Source organism: Hyposmocoma kahamanoa, unplaced genomic scaffold (genome assembly GCF_003589595.1).
Source record: "Hyposmocoma kahamanoa isolate Upper Pololo Valley unplaced genomic scaffold, ASM358959v1 94, whole genome shotgun sequence".
Classification (NCBI taxonomy): domain Eukaryota; kingdom Metazoa; phylum Arthropoda; class Insecta; order Lepidoptera; family Cosmopterigidae; genus Hyposmocoma; species Hyposmocoma kahamanoa.
This window is the reverse complement of record NW_020654878.1, coordinates 1298742-1316702: the sequence shown is the minus strand read 5'-3', so window position 1 is coordinate 1316702 and position 17961 is coordinate 1298742. Positions and strand designations below refer to the sequence as shown.

The following is a 17961-nucleotide window of genomic DNA, read 5'->3' as shown; positions in this document are numbered from 1 at the left end:
TGTGGCTGAACGGTTGCCATGCCGGACGGCCACGCTGAGTACTCAGGTTGGATTCCCGGGCCGGGGGAATATTTGTATGGCCTACATTTATTTATCTTAAGAGTTTGGGTGTAATTTGTTGTTCTCTATGTGTGTTTCCATGGCACCCGCGATACAGGGTTTCCTAGTGCGGATCTATTTTGAGTGTGTGTGTTATTAATTTTTCAATTTTCGTCCATTATAGCAAAGCTCAAGTTAACTCGTCGATTTGAAGTGAAACAAGTGACGGGTGTCGTCAATTATATTTCGTCGCTTCATTCTCGATATAATATTTAACTAGGTAGTTTCATTAACTTGCTAGGCAACACCGCACGGTTTTTAGAGAAAAAAAAAATGTTTTGACTTTGACACTCCCTAAGTTATTGCCATGTCATGAAGATGTCAAAAAATATAAATACAACCCTTATCAAATAAGTTAAGTAGTCAAATTTATTGAGAACTATATGTAAAGAAGTCATTAATTGAATAGAAAATTTTATCTCTTCGCCATGACATCAGCTGACGTTTAAATAGATTATTATTTATAATTTTTATATCAGAGGGTAAAGCCTTACACACGTAGCCCCGCACTGTTTCTGGTAGTAACTTAGTTTAGTACATCGAGTATATAACCCGAAATAGAGACGAAATAAGGGCCATATATTCCTGGTAACACATTAGCGATACAGCTCTTATAAATATCAACTCCCGTTTGCACTGAAATATAGACAGGCCAACAACTGACTTGTGTGTACGTCTCCGTATATTCCAAAAAATATTCTGTACTTATTGTAATAAAGATAATATCTCTAACATGGGGGGGCCGGTCCAATCGGTGGTGTGGCAGCAAAACATCTAATTACAAAACAAACGGAATCACATTTCATCGGTAATTAAATATTAAATATGTAATTCTTCAATTTTAGTCCATTATAGCAAAGCTCTAATTCAACGGGTCGATTTGAAGTGAAACAATTGACGACACCCGTCAATTGTTTCGAACTCGGGCTGGCCAATCGGAGCGCAGTGTCATCGTAATGATTTGGCAGAATTGTTTTTAAACAAAGTAAATGACATGTCGTCTCTATTTCTGGCCAAAGCAGCAACATGAACTTTGACGCTGGTTTGATTCCATTGGGTTCGAAGGAATGTTTCTTTGTGTTTATTGAATCTTTGAATCAATAATAAAAATAAACTACCTATTATAGTAAAGATCATATTATGCAATAAACTTATTTAGTAAATATATTGAACTCTACGTATATACAATGAAATTCTGCTTTCAGACTTTCGTTTAACTCCCAAGAATTTCTATGTTATTTGTATTATTTCAAATATATCGTGTCTTATAACAATAATGGAAATTACAATTTTGATGAATTATTTACATAACAAAACAGAACAAGTAATCCGCAATAGACATCTAGAAGTCTTCAAAAGTTGAGAGTACAACAGAGAGTAAATTATATTTATTTGAAAACTTCTTTGTAAATTATGTTACGCAGTTCGTCATTGTCATATAACTCAAAAAGAAAATAAAATTGTTTATTTAAAAAAAGAAACTTGTATAAATCCAAAGCCAAAAGTTTCAATCTTTTTAAGTCTATGATAACTTGGCTTAAACTATTTCTTTCTGTCCTCTAAGTACCTTGGTGTGTTATCCATTTCATGCGACATAATGTGCAGCCATGGACTTATAATTCAAGAGACCTGTAATCGTCGTACAAGACAGTATATTTAGTACTTATACGTCGCGTCGAATACCAAATAGCTATTTTTATAATTAATTTGTTTTACATTGACGAACTACCCGTATAATTTACCAAAGCTACTCTAATTTCTAGTGATAACAAACAAATCAACTAGATGGCGCTTATTGAACAGATTTTTATGGACACTGCCGGCTATAATTTTCTTTTAATTATGATTAGCGCCATCTACCTTAGTATAGATAGATGACGCTTCTTAATGGAAGCGTGCATATTTGTCAAAGTTCAGAAAATAATTTTAGCTCATGTCAATATTTGAATAATATTATAAAGAAACATCGAGTATATAACCAGACATAGAGACGAAATGTCATTTAATTTGTTTGAAAACTATTCTGCCATATCATTACTGTGACAACTGCGCTCCGATTGGCCAGCCCGAGTTCGAAACAATTGACGGGTGTCGTCAATTGTTTCACTTCAAATCGATCAGTTACCTTGAGCTTTGCTATAATGGACGAAAATTGCGAAATTACATATTTAATATTCAATTACCGATGAAATGTGATTCCGTTTGTTTTATAATTAGATTTTTGCTGTTTTTTCCCACACCCGGAATGGAACAGCTCCTATAGAGATATTATCTTTATTACGAAAAATACGGAATTTTTTTGGAAAATACGGAAACGTACATATGGGTTGTTGGCGTTGTACTATTTCAGCTTTCTAATTTATAATTTCAGTGCGAACGAGAGTTGGTATTTATAAGTGATGTATCACTGATGAACTACCAGGAATATATGGCCCTTATTTCGTCTCTATTTCTGGTTATTAATCGTTGCAAAGAAAAAACTGACTACTTATATTGCATATTAAAGAGGAATTAACTACCACGACCATTTACATAATATAATTACGTTAAGTTACGGATTGTAGTATGTAGATTACAGTCGACTATGGTACAACATAACTGTTGTAACTTTTATCATACGGTGTTTGTTACCGAAAAGAAAATTACAAATTAATATTTTCTATCACGGAATAACAGTGGAAATGGTATCAAACAGCATTAGCATCAAAACCGGTATTGCCACATACACACACTTGTGAATTTATATTACGCTACTGAGATATAATATACAAGCAGAGTAAATAATCTTGATTGGATATATTTTTTAGTGGTTCGCGACAAAGTACCACTTGCTCTACGTCGCAGTATTCTTAGATCAAAATAACTGTGCAATACTGCGTTTTTATATTAAGGCAGCGATAGGTCCAGTCATTTTTTTATTTTCTCAGCTTACCTTAGTTAGTTCACTGTGGCCCACAACGGAGCAGGTGTAAGTGCCCTCCTGGTCGTACTCCAGGCTGTGAATGACGAATACTTCGTCTGTCACTTCCAACTCTGCCGTTTTGCCGCCCGGAAGCGACTGCTCCCAGATCAACTGGAAAAAAACGTTAATCGCATATTGTTAAAAACTAAGGGTGCGTACAAATTGGCGAATGCGCCTATTTGTGCATTACGCAGTGCGATCTGAGATTTCATCGCACATTATGAGATTTAATTAAAGACGTACAGAACATTCCCCCGATCTGTAAGCATCCTAAGTAGGTTAGATATGTTCTATGCAATAGTCCGCCATACTCCCCCAGATGACTTCACAAGTCTTATATATGACATGTTTTGCTACAGGTACCTCATTCGCATATTGATTTCCAAAGATAAACCTTATTTATGAACCATTTATACATTCCACTGTCAATTAAAGTATTATTAAATTAAAGTTGGCAGCATTATGCTGAGCCGAAACCTTTTCAGTGCTTATTTGTTGTAAAGTTTCTACTCTTGTTGTATGAAATGCTATAATGTAATGGTGCTGAATAAATGCTTATCTATCTATCTATCTATCTAATTATCCGCTGATTCGGGTTGGTGACTTCACAAGTTTTCCAAGAGTGTGCATCATCTTCTACAAACTAGTTTCATTCCGATGTTTTCAAAAGTGTACGTAACGTACATGCCGCCTAGGGATTCGAACCATGGTGACCCTCTAAACTAAGAAACAAATTTTTTTTATGATACCAAGGTGGTAAACAACTCGCTTATTAATAGCAGTTGCAGTGCCACTAAGAGCTTTAAATCGGAAAGATCTACGAGGCTCTGTCGCTGCGTCCGTCACCTTGAGACATAAGTTGACAAACCGGAACGCAGTTTTGCTCACAATACTGTATAACAAGAAAGATGGCAGTACTTCCCTGGACGAACCTACCTACTGAGAGACTACGGCAAGTTATAAAATGGCGATTATGGAGGCCAGCACGCGTGCTTCGGAGCAGGAAAATGAAGGTCTATGATATATTTGACAAAAGGTGCTAAGAGATGCAACATACGCACTACGCAGTTGTACAGATTCAAGGTGGGATGAGACCTCTTCATCGCGGATAAGTAGCCTTATTCATGATTCATTTATTTGTGAAAACACAGGTTGTATAGACGCTGACATGTACAAAATAGGTAGGTATAGTTTCACTGTGTCCGGCCATGCATTAGGCATATGAATATTGAAGGTACTACTAAAGTTTTCAAAAATACTGAATATAGTACTGAATTCACTGTTTGAATATTAATAATCTCAGTACAGAGTACTAAAAAAACCGACCTCAAAAGTACGTGGAATTACGTCTATTTGCTGTTTTATTGATATATCCCTTAGCTCGCCACTATACAGGATTTGACACTGGAGATAATAAAAATCGGTTCTCACTACTCAAAGTATATTGAGAGAAACACGCCTTGAATTGGAGAAATAGCAAAATCAACCATTAAAGTAATTGCTCCTAAATTAATGTTAGGCGCTATTTATGAAAATGAATCTTCATGCGTGAACAGTCACCCTTCGAGGTTCACAAATACCGGAGTTATCGCGTAACATACATACAAAAAAAAAAACATACAGTCGATTTGAGAACCTCCTCCTTTTTTGAAGTCGGTTAAAAAAATAGCAAAAAGATGAGGAGCAGTCGTCGCTCCATTCTCGCAAAGTAAAAATGGTTGGGCATAATAAGAAGAAATATAGAGGAAAAGAAAAATTTTCTACACTTAAGAGCACAACAAATTAGACACTTTGAACTTTAGGCTTTTCTTATCGTTATAGCCATAGAGGTCAGTCAAAACAATTTCTTGATCCAATAAATATTGCAGTCAAAGTCGTTGAAAAAACCGTATACCTACTAAGATCTAACAAAACAAGCACATAGAAAAATTCGTGAGGTCCGCTGGTTCGTTCCGTGGCTTAGTTGGCATAGAGCCTGACACGGTTTGATAGAAAACGTCGGTTCGAATTCGGCTGGATCGAAGCAATTTTTTCAACTAGTGTAATTGTCCAGGAGACCAACAGTTTCATTATGATAGTACTTTTTCTATGTTTACTATGCCAAGTTGTCTCTTGATATAATATTGTTAAATAAGTATTGAAATGACAAATGTGAACATACATCTATAGAGGATGGAAAAAAAATAAAAGAATTTAGTGACGGGCACAGCAACTAAATTAAAAAAACAATAACTGCCTCCGTGACTGAACGGTTACCATACTGATCTGCAACGCAGAAAAATGACTTGTTCTCATAAAAAAAAAATCAAAAGCAATTTGTTTGCCTATAAATTAAAGAAAGGATCCATTTTTTTCCACACAACTTGGGCCTAAAGATGTACTGCAGGTAGTATAATATTATATTTTTGTTTATAAACATTACGGCGAATTCATAAAAAAACATATATTATTCACTTGTACCTTGTACCACTCAAAATTATCGTTCGAACCTTAAGACTATTTCCATCCTCTAGGTTTCGAACGTATAAATGACTGACAACACAATAATTATACATGGCAATGGCTATACTTTAAATGGTAAGTATTCAGCAATTGGAATTGTTTAAAAAATAGGTCTAATCGGCTTTTGCAGGTCTGTAAGAAATAACCACTTCTTCTTTTATAATTTATTCATTACGAGTTCATTGTCATATTATTTTAATGCAATACCTAATAAGGTTGGCTAAAAGACTATGTCCCAAGCTGTTAAACCATTTAAATGTCACCTATTGACACAGTCGGCTTGTCATAGGCATTTTTTATTCCGTTTCAGTTCTGTGTTAAGTTTGTATCGCGTCTCTGGAGTATTACTCTTTGTGTTTTTGATATATTCATCACAGATTTTGACTATCGTTTACGGATATTCTCTCGATTGACCCCTTAGAGGAAAGTTTGACCCCGATTAATAGCTACAATGAACGCTGTCAAATTACGACAGTGTAAAATTACATTTTTCAGCAATTTCTATCAAAACTAAAACGATTTCAGTTAATGGATATTTAATTTTAGAGATTGTTTGACATAAATTGTACCTCGATACACAATTGGGCGCATAAATGAAGGGATCCTTTGAATTTTTAAACTTACTTTGGGCCGTGGCCACCCTGTAACGGGACACGGCAGAATCACTCTGCTACCTCTCGCCACTGCAATATTTTGTTCCACATAGACTGGCAGAAACGACGGCTCCTGATCCTCGGCATGAACCGTCACTTGTAGATGGCCAGAGCGGCTCGTCCGGGTTTTGTTTAGTTGAGGGTTTGTTGCTATGCATCTGTGAGGCAGACGGGTCTTTGGTTAATAACTATAATCATCATCATGCTGATGACACGGGTCTTCTTCAAGGAGAAGGTTTAGGTTATGGTCCGTCACTCTGGCCGAATGCGGGACTTCACACGTTACCCAGGAGTTGTGAATCTTTTTCGACATGCAGGTTTCATAACAATGTTTCTCTTTACAGTTATCAACAAATATTGCTACGTCACAAATGCACGTAACTTAGAAATAAAAGTCATATGTACAAGTCGCCACTAGCATTTCAATTGTAGATCTCTCATCTGAGAAGCAATCGGTCTCCCACTCAGCTACCATGCATTTGTATTGTCAAATTAGTTCTTTAAAATTCTACAACGCCATGAGCGTCTTTAATTGAATTACCTGTATTCGCCAGCGTCTGCGCTGGTGACATCTGTGATCAGCAGCTGGCTCGACAGCGTGTGGTACCTGCATTAATATGAAATCTGTTACAACCGTTTCACACGTCCAACTTCATGCGGTTTCAAAATTATAAAAGAAATCTGACAGACAATCCAATTTACCGCTCGCCACAAAACATCAGCAAGTCGATTTATCTGACTGGAAACCATTCTGGATTGCATTCTTTAGTTATAAGCAATTTCAAATGTGTATTACACACAGAGAGTGAATTTTAGTAGCAGTAGGGCTCCTTGTGAAAGACTTCGTCAGGAGAAATACTGTTACCTTAAATATTTCTGCCATCAAGCAGTAATGTGAGCATTACTGTGTTCCGGTTTAGAAGGGTAAAGGTGCTGGTGAAATTACAGGCACATGGGACTTGTCAACTCATGTCTCTGGGTGACAGGCGCAGACAGGTAGTGTCTTTGCGATTCAAAGCTCTGAGTGGCACTGTCTATTATTGACAGGCATGTAGCTAACCACCAGGCACACAACTTGTTCGTCCCGTCACTTAATATTATAAAAAAATATTCTACACAAAATCTACTTCTAAGTATTCTCACAGCTGCACTAGAAGAAAACTCTAACCAGGCTAAATCTTGTGCGAAAATCGTCAAAGAAAATATGTCGAACAATGTGACCAATTACCTGGTCTTTGACTACACAGAAAACGGAGACCAGAGCCTTTTACTTAAGATGAAGATCATCGATCAGTGATCACATTGTACGCAAAGTCAAAATCAAAACGTCATTTTTTTAAGCTACAAGTTCATGAGAAGAACAAGCAAGGAACTCTAGGGATTGCTGTTTTCAAATAAACTTAAATGTTATAGAATACGTTTTGAATCACATTTGTGTAGAATCTAGACTCACGTTGTCTTTTCATAAATCTTTATATAACATGTAGTCTACAATTTTGTAATCATGATCATCATCATCATTCAGCCATACGACGCCCACTGCTGGGCATAGGCCTCCCCCAACGATCTCCACGACGATCGGTCCTGCGCTGCCCACATCCATCGGCTTCCCGCGACCTCCACCAGATCGTCGGTCCACCTGGTGGGGGGCCTACCCACTGAGCGTCGTCCGGTGCGCGGTCGCCATTGAAAAACCTTTCCGCCCCAATGGCCATCGGTTCTCCTAACTATGTGCCCCGCCCACTGCCACTTCAGTTGAGCAATTCTTCGAGCTATGTCGGTTACCTTAGTTCTCCTACGGATTTCCTCATTTCTGATTCTATCACGCAGGGAAATACCGAGCATCGCTCTCTCCATTGCCCGCTGAGTGACCTTGAGCCTTCTTATGAGGCCCATAGTGAGGGACCACGTTTCTGATCCATATGTGATCACTGGCAACACACACTGGTCAAAGACTTTCGTCTTGAGACATTGAAGTAATTTGGACGCAAAGATTTTTTGGAGTTTCCCGAACGCTGCGCATCCGAGCTGGATTCGACGAGAGATCTCTTTCTCAAAGTTGGACTTACCTAACTGGACTGTCTGCCCCAGGTATACGTAATGGTCAACAACTTCGAGTGTAATGCTCCCAATTTTAACTGGAGCGGGTACAACATGGACATTCGACATGATCTTCGTCTTGTCCATGTTCATCTTAAGACCCACTCTTTGGGTAACACTACTGAGATCTTCGAGCATTGTGTTCAGGTCTCCCAAGGTTTCCCAATTTTGTAATATGACTTTTAAATTTAAATACTTTTAATGTAAGTTTTAAACTTAGGAAATGGTAATCTTAATATATGCTCCGGAATGTTATTGTAAAAACGTATACAGTTCCCCATAAAAGAATCGTTTACCTTACTTAAACTAAAACGTCGTACCATGAGTTTGGACTTAGTTCTAAGGTTAATATTATGGATGTCTTCGTATATTTTTACGAGCATACAAAATATTTGAGTAAATGTATTGCGATGCCACAGTCATGATACCAGTCACCTTAAACTTTTCTCTGAGAGAAATCCGAGAACCTAAACGGTACACAAAACGAGTCGCTCGTTTTTGCAAAACAAATATGGTTTATATATCTACCGTTTTACCCCACATGAGAATCCTGTAGGACATTATACTATGGAAGTAACTAAAGTAAACTAGTCTAGCAGCAGCAACATCGGTAACCTCACGTATTCTACGAACTGCGTATGCAGCAGAGCTTAATCTGCTGGCCAAGGAAGATATATGTACGTGGAAACCATTGGAGTTTACTATCTAATGTCACTCCCAAAAAGACAGCTTTATTAACAAGGTCTAAATTTTCTTCATTTATTTCTATGATTGGGCTTGTCGATTATATACATTAGGTAATTCAAATTTAGCACACTTTGTCTGCCAAGTTTGTTTAAAACCACAAATGCCAAGAGGCATTGAACAATAAATTGTTAACATTAAACCAATAAACTACCTTTGAAAGATATCATTAATATTGTCATAGTTAACGTCTTGTCTGTCTGTTTTAAAAATCATCAGTCGTCAGCAAACAATACTATTTCGCAAAAGTCCTTAACAAAAAAGTGTAGATCATTAATATAAATGAGAAATAAGAAAGGTCCAAGTATTGAGCCCAACGGAACACCCATTTTTACCGGAGAAACCAGTTCTTTATTAATTCTAGTATTGTACCTGTCACCATCAGGGAGAGCCTCTTCGTTTCTCAGCCAGAGGAGTTCAGCGGCCGGTGCTGAGCTGATAACGCATGACAGAGCCACAGGTTGTCCTCTCCGAGCCGTCACATTTTCAGGGTTGCTTGTAAACTGCTTCTCCATGGCTATGGGACAATGAATAAAAATATATCAATTTTGTCAACTTCTTGATCTTGTCACAAATTGAAATAACCCACAATCGAAATACAAACACGGCGTATAATCACATCAATTACCTGATCTCAAACTAATCTAGAAAATTGGCCAGAGCAAAGAAATGAACTTCGGGAAAGCTATCCAAAACTGACAGAACAAAACCATTTTCTGAATTGGTCTGCTAGGAATGGTTGCACGGCCAACAACATCAACTATCACCAACTGTCGTCGGCTACAATGCGATCGTCAAAATTCGTCAAAAAAAGGAATTTCAACTAACCAATCGCAAGTCCTTAATATCGCGTATAATTCTGTAGAAATTTGAAATTGCCCAGTGACATAGGATTCATAATTGTAATATGAGAAGAGCCTCACCTATATATTGTATGAAGTTGGTATGTACAATCAAAAGTTTCTCATAGGCAAGTAATAATTACTATCTATACATGTCGTATTGATTTTCAAAATTGCGTCGCAATAGTTTCTGGAAAATCATTTTGTACAAAATGTCCTAAAATTCAGGCCTAATTTAGACAGGACGACAATGGTATATTAAAAAATACCAAAAGGATTGTGGGCTCAAAGTAAAAAAGGCACGTGTACGAATAATAAGTTAATTAATTCTAATTGAACTTTTTATTCTTTGACTTGGTAGAAAAGGTACGATAAAAACATCGTTTTGTACAATGTGATTCGGTGCAGAATTCAAATTGAGATTTGTAATTAGAATTCAGTTGCGAATATTGCGCCTAAACACGCACACGATCGTAAGAAGTGACACATAACAAACGGCTCTAAAATTTTGTAATTTTGAGTGAATCTCACACTGCGACACGCAACTTCGAAACACGACAGCTGTGTGTAATATATCCATTTCATTACGTTAATTGTCACCTACGAAACTCTGAATCTGAGACGTTTGAAATAAACAATCTTACAATTTATATCTCCCATAAATTAAATCCGACTCGAGTAGAACTTTCGACAAAGAGACACATACTCAACGTAGTGAAAAAAAAACGCTTCTTTTAAGTATTTATGAATTTCAACTGAAAACCACAACCTGTGAGTCTATGCTAATACCAATTATCTGAAACTGAAATAAGAAATGACGTCAATACAAGTTCTTTCGAAAACCCATTATTCTCGCTATTAGAGCGTTAGCATTGGTTCCCACAAGGAACGATATTATGTCCTTTACTAATTTCAGTTTATATTATGTGTACGCGAATTATTCACAACTTCTAAAAAGCCCTCACACGAATTGAGGCCTGTTTACGAGAACAACAAATAGGAAAGTCTGCTTCAGTTCCTTTTGAATTATTAATATTGAAAAGAAATAACTTTAACATTCGACTAACAACAGATTGTTCTGAGAAGAACTTGATTTATATTCTGCTCTATAATTTATTCGTATGGATTCAAAATGGTAGCCGTTCAGAATTTTGTGTTTTTTTTGAAAATTACCTTAGAGAAAGAAGACCTATGGCGGAAAATTTTCAAACATTCTTCCTTATATCTCTGAATCTCTAAGTATGCGTACAAGCGTAAAGAAAAGCTAATTAGATCACAAAATAAAAAATTAGGGAATCACTACACTTATTAACGTGGAATCGGCTTGATCCAACCAAAAAAAGTTTTACGTTTATGCAATAAGGGCGAAAAATATGTTGTGTGTTTTGCTTCCGTTGTTCGTTTTTCATGCATCGGCGTTCCAAGCGGAAGCTAAACTCACAACGTCTTTTCCGTAATTTTTGTTTTTCTGTAATTTTTTTTTCACACAACGCTCTAGGGAAACCCTGTATCGCGGGTGCCATGAACACACACAAAGGTAGACAACCACAAATTACACCCAAACTCACGAGAGAAATAAATGTAGTCCATACAAATATTACTCTGCGTGGCAGTCCAGCGTGATAACCGTTCGGCCACGGATGCAGTTTGAAAATGATTCCGCGACGACAAGTGTGGTGACACCCTTATACAGGGTGGAAATTTGAAACGGTTCAGCAAGGTCTGCTACCCGTACCGTTATAACTACAGGTAATCTGTTCCAGACATTCTATAAATTTTAAACGTCTTTTGATGGCATTTATAGATGTTGAGAAAATAGCATAGTCTGCAAGATAAACTCGTTTCCATGCTATCCGATCCTGCTTCTGGTAAAGATCAAAGGTCGATAAGGAAACAACTGTAATAACAGTATTAGAAATGTCACAAATCGCAAAAAGCTTTTACTTTTACATATGAATAATAAGTAATTCTGAGTATTACGGAAGAGGAAATCAACAAATTGACAAAGTGTGTAATATATCCGTTGCATTACATCAGTTGTCACCTGTCTACAAAATGTAGAATTCGAAACATTTGAAACAACAATCGTAGAGTTTACATGTCTTGTAAATTATTTCTGACTTTAGTAAAGCTTTCGACAAACTGACACGTCACGAAAGGTACTTTCCTTGAATGTGAGATATTGAAAAAAACCTTTTTAAAATTTTAACAGTAACATAAAGAAAAGTAACTATGTGACTTACTGACCAGCCTTAAATTTCCACTATGTATTTCGTAATAATAATATAACTTCGTATCTTAATAAAACTTTGCCATATATAACATGGTAATAGTCTCGCAAAGTTTGTGATACCACCCACGTGTAACATCAAACGGATATTGTGGAAAACGTTACAGAAAAACATTTTCTTGTACACAAACAAAAATACCTGAAGTTGCCTCAAGATATCATGAAAGTCAGATTACTTAAAAAACTTGTAAAGGTTTATGTACCTGGCTTAGTTTCATGGAAAACCTTTTTTGTGTTTATTTATATTACATAAAGCCGTCGTACCTAAGTGATAAGTAGAGAATGGGGATAGGAGAAAAAAGATACGGAACTTGAATGGAATATTCTTTAAGACTACTTCAACATCTTCATGTATTTACTCAAGAGGCATCTTATCAAGGGGAGATTTATGGAATCAATCAAAGCTCTTAATTGAATCAATCGTGGCATAATTCGTTCACCTCCGGATACACCACTAGTGGAGCATAGACCTCACCTATCAGGCGGAGTGTATCCACCGGTGGGACATGTACGAAATCCACGGTGTTTTAGGAGGAAGTGCTAAAGTTAACGTCACAGCTCTATGCAGTAATCAAACTTTGTAAGTGTAGCTGAGTTTGTATTGTAAAAAATTTGCTAGACATTGAATATAAAAACTAGAACACACACTAACAAACTTGGCACTCCGCCTGACTTAATTTTTGGTTTATGGGCAGTGATGTTACCACCAAGGGCCATATGAAAATCTGTGCCGTTCCACAACATAGTGGTTATTTTAATCCCGATCTGAACGTGTTTGAAATTTGTTACTGCAATCATTGTGCCCAGGCACAAATGGAAACAAATTACTTAAAAGAAATACTTTCATAGAATTCTCACAGATGGCGCTACGGTCAAAAACAAGGATCCGAAAACAAGCACATCGAAAAATTCCTGAGGTCCACTGGTTCGTTCCGTGGCTTAGCTGGCATAGCGTCTGACACGGTATGCCAGAAGACGTCGGTTTGAATCCGGCCGGATTTTACCGGTGGAATTTTTTCTAAGCGTTCGATCTTTGTATTAATAAATTACTTGTTTCTTTCATTGACATTTTTTCAATTAGATAAAATTAAGTTTTACTACCAGGATATTCAATTATTTTTTGTGAAATTGCTCCACTAGTATGTTATAATTATTAATACAAAGATCGAAGACAAAGAAAAATCCATTCGATCTCTGATTTTGGTATTTAACGACTTTTTTCCTTAGCGCCATCTGTGACAAATCTATGAATTTTCTTTTTCAGTGTTCTTCATAATTAATTAAATGTGTTGGAGACCTTACCTAATTGCACACCTAAAACCAAAAACTAAAATCTAAAAAAAAAAATACAAACATAAAATGGACCTTGTTGAACACAATGGAACATAAACCTCGGACCGTATCAGACTAAAACTACACAGTCCACACTTAGCTATTAGTTTTCTCTAAGGAAAGTACGTGTAGTATCACCGAATTATATTTCACCTGGATTGACTACGACCCATTAGAACGAGGAATCTAGACTGGTTTGATACATGATAATGCTATCGACACGCTTGACAGGCGGGTTGACAATCGCAGAGGAAGGTTTTATTTTCGCCATCAACCAATATTCAATTGTCGGAGATCTGCCTTGTCTGGACTCAGTAAATAACTGGCCAAGTCTTCTGTTATTTCGTGCTTTCGCATCTAAAATAATTAGTTGATCAATTATATTAATTATAGTATTATACAATAACTTTTCTCTTGATTAGCTCAAGCAATGTGTCAAGAAACACTCTCATTTCCCAACTTTCGCCTTTCTCCCCTATCCTTTTATTTCTGTCTAATTACATAGTGTTATTATTTAACTATATTTTTTCGTACAAGATTATGGATGGAAATATTATTATATTTATTAGTATTACAGACAATTACAAACAAAGACAGAGAGATATTGGAGTAATTTGAAATGTGGTGCTGGAAGCGAATGGAAAAAATAAAATGGATTGAAAAGATATTAAATGAGGAAGTTTTGAAAAGGATTGGAGAGGAGAGAAGTCTTTTGAATGCAATAGAGAGGAGAAGGGGAAAATGTTTAGACATTTGTTACGTAATATCGATTTTGTGAGATTGATAATTAAGAGGAAGACAGAAGAGAAAAGAAAGGGAGGAGGATCAAGAATGGCGTATATAAAGAATATCAAGAAAGTCTATAAAGAAGTTAAGAATCTAGCTAAGAACCGTGAGGAGTGGAGGAGGCTACACCGACAAGAGTCTGGCTCTTAATTATTATTATTAGAGGATATTCTTTTATTGCACCGCATTCCCATCTCGATTTTTTTTGTTGAGATTGAATTTATAGAATTTGCAGTTCAGCAATAAGTCCTGTTGTTGTACATTCTTCTTTGTCCTGGTCACTTCACGTGTCTAATGTAAGCTATTAATGCTTAATTGCTGCTGCTATGCTTTAGAACGCGACCAGCTGCGGCCGTTAGGGTGCGTTTACATGACACGAATTTCTTCGCGTGCTCGCTCGTGGATACCGAGCCGTTATAGCAAAATAAAGTCTGTTTATATACCATTTACGTTTTAAATTCAATAAGCTTTTAAAATTTGACAAAAATTGTTTGGTTCCCAATGAAACTCTTTAGAACCTGTGAAGTCATGTACATACATTATAATCATTTTTTAATTTTATTGACACGTTTTCTTACAAAATCACTCTGTTTACAACATGTGCACATAACAATGAAAGTTCTCTGTATCTATAGGGCTAAAATTTTAGCTGTTTTTGAACATTTTCTATTATGTAGTTGTATTATGTCGATTAGAGATTGGTTTAAGAATAATTTAGATGAATCTGAGTTACATAAAAAACAATTTTGGATCATTGTAATTGGACCATTCTGTGTGTATATATATGCATGCATTATTTAATTTCTATAATATAAAAGTATAAATTATTCGATGCTCCTATCAACCATGCATATTTACCTAATTTAAAGAAACTCATTTCGATATAAACTGGCAACACATACGAATTTATGTCGAGGTTTTGTGTTCCGAGTGAATCTCAAAAAATATCGTCTAAAAATTACAAAACATTTAAATTAACAATAGTTCCCTGTGAAAAGATATTCCATCTTGTTTTTTTTTTTTTGGGAACAACTTTTACAATGTTAAAAGACACACAAAATAACTAATCACTCGTGACGTGCAAACTGTGCGACGCAGAGGAGATTGTATTCGCTTTTGAATTTGTATTTGCTTTGGTGGCTTCACTTTCATGTTCGGCGCACTCCATCTACCTATTGTTTTGTAATCTGATGATTCGATATTCCCAAGACTGAAACCATCAGCGTCAAGTCTCAAAAATGCAAAAAGATACTTGAGACTCTCAAAATTTCCGAAACCAAGATCCCCGGGAGGAAATTCCGAATGTAATGTAAGCGAACGAAAATATAATACTTATTGCATGGACATAAAGCTTTTTCTGAGCAGTTCAATAAATGTGGATATTCCATGTTCGAATTGCGCAGAATTATTCTCCTTATAAACAGGTTGTTTGTTTTGTTTTAATAAGACAGTTACAGGAAAATAAACACAACATTCTCTTTTGCCTTAATAGTATCTAATAATTTCCGAATAAAAAAAAAAGATATGAGAAGAGTACATTACAAAATACATAGTCAACATAATATAATCAACGATCCGAAAAAGCAGATATAATTACCTAAAATTTAAATATTATATAAAGATTACAGATTGAGTCAAAGTATCGTTTATTCCATAGGTCTTAGACTATATTTTTTTCTATCCTATAAGCCGTAGGTAAAATAAATTTACACTTGAAAACGTCACATTTAAGCTACTGCTCGTTCACTACCTGAGAAGAACGAACAAGAAACTCTAGGTATTGCTCTTTTCAAATAAACTTAAATGCTATGGACTAAGCTTTGAATCAAATTTGTGTGGAATCTAGAACCATGTCGTCTTCCCATACATCCTTATCTAACACGTAGTCTTCAATTTAGTAATACGTCTTTTCAATTAAAATATATTTAATGTAGTTTTTAAACTTAAGATATGATAATCTTAACTCCGGAATCTTATTGTAAAAACGTACACAGTCCCCATAAAAGAGTCGTTTAACTTGGTTAAACGAAATCGTGGTAACATAACTTTGGACTTAGCTCTAAGGTTAATATTATGGCTATCTTCTTCCTTACTGAAATTATTATTTTTTACCTACATTAATTTCTCTTGAAAGTTTGATTGTAGTTTGTGGTTATCTATGTGTATCCATGGCACCCGCAATGTAAGGTTTCTCTAGTCCGAGGCTATACCTACACAGGAGGGGTAGGCAGAGGCCAAGGAACGCCACCTTACTCTATCCTGACCCAATTCTCTAGCCTCACATACAGGACCATGAGTGTGTAACTGCCATGCTGAACTGTGCATGGGACATGTTTGCCAATAGGCGGAAGATACTCGTCTGTTGTACAAGGAATACGATATTTTCTTATTGAATAAGGACAGGCGTGTCGCTTGCCACCAGGCGCACGACTTGTTGATCCCGTCTCTTAGTATTATATAATATATATAAAAAAAAAAACAAAACAAGAAATACGTAAAAAATAATCAATAATAAAAAAAACACAATAATTTCAAAATCCAGTCTACATAGACATACAGTCTAATTACACATGTAATTACAAAAAAAAAACCGACCTCAAAGTTTTCATCTGTTTGCCATTTTTTATTGAAAGTGCGCGAAACTGTATTCTTACCCTAGTTTGCTACCCTTTTATGTGGAATATTTTCTTCTAATTGAAATGGGACCAATATTGAAGTACCCCCTTCCAACTACAACAACAAAACGAATCATCGAAATCGATTCGTCGAAAGTCAAATTGAGAATATCCTCCTTTTTGAAGGCTGTTAAAAGTACACTGCTTATACCGATCTATATATAGTAATCATCTTAGCGTATTATAACAGAATTCGATTTATTGTTTACGTCATGTAATGTGTTTTATGAAATGATAAAATAAATAATAGATAATAGATAAAAATCTTAGGTAAGGAGGACGTTCTCCATTCGACTGTATGTAGTTTACGCGATAACTCCGGTATTTGTGAACCGATTTTCATGATTCTTTTTTTGTTGGAAAGAGGGTACTTCCATAATGATCCCATTTCATTTTGAAAAAAACAATCCACTCTAAGGGTGGCTGTTCACGCATGAAGATTCGTTTTTATAAATAGCGCCTAAATTTTACTAAGGAGCAATTATTTTAATGGTTGATTTTGCTATTTCTCCAATTCAAGGTGGCGAATTTAAGGTTATTCCAATAAAACTTAGCAAATAGACTTCCATACCTATCACGTTTTACTTTCCAATTACTTGAGAAACGAATTGCTTTGGTCTCTGAGGTATCTACAAATCGCATTAACTACTTCGATCATGGTTTCTTTGTTTACAAATGTCATGTCACGTTGACAGCGCAAACTGGTTAAGGTGACAGTGAGAGCTGGTGTAATTTCAGTATGTTCATGATCTTATAACATGATGGTTGCGGGTGGGGTTGCCATATGAAGTGTAGTTTTTTTTATAGTCGAACAAGTCGGGCGCCATTAGTTGCAGAACCATTTACGGGCTTTAAATCGCAAACATCTGAGGGACACTGCCACTGCGCCCGTCACCCTGAGACATAAGTTGACAAGTCCCTTGTACCTGTATATCGTCCCTGGCCAGCAGATTAAGCTCCGCTGCATACGCAGTCC

The 17961-nt window shown here is 36.1% G+C and overlaps 1 protein-coding gene across 1 annotated transcript in view; it reads right to left on the bottom strand.

Annotated features, from left to right (window-relative positions):
• Positions 1 to 17961, bottom strand: part of LOC113237865 (peroxidasin-like) — a 74432-nt gene that overhangs the window by 24071 nt on the left and 32400 nt on the right. Inside the window, exons 3-6 of the mRNA XM_026474563.1 lie at positions 9433 to 9577; positions 6758 to 6823; positions 6188 to 6374; positions 3032 to 3172 (exon numbers count right to left, since the gene is read on the bottom strand). Of these exons, the coding sequence (XP_026330348.1) occupies positions 3032 to 3172; positions 6188 to 6374; positions 6758 to 6823; positions 9433 to 9577 (539 nt within the window). The remainder of the gene's footprint in view (positions 1 to 3031; positions 3173 to 6187; positions 6375 to 6757; positions 6824 to 9432; positions 9578 to 17961) is intronic.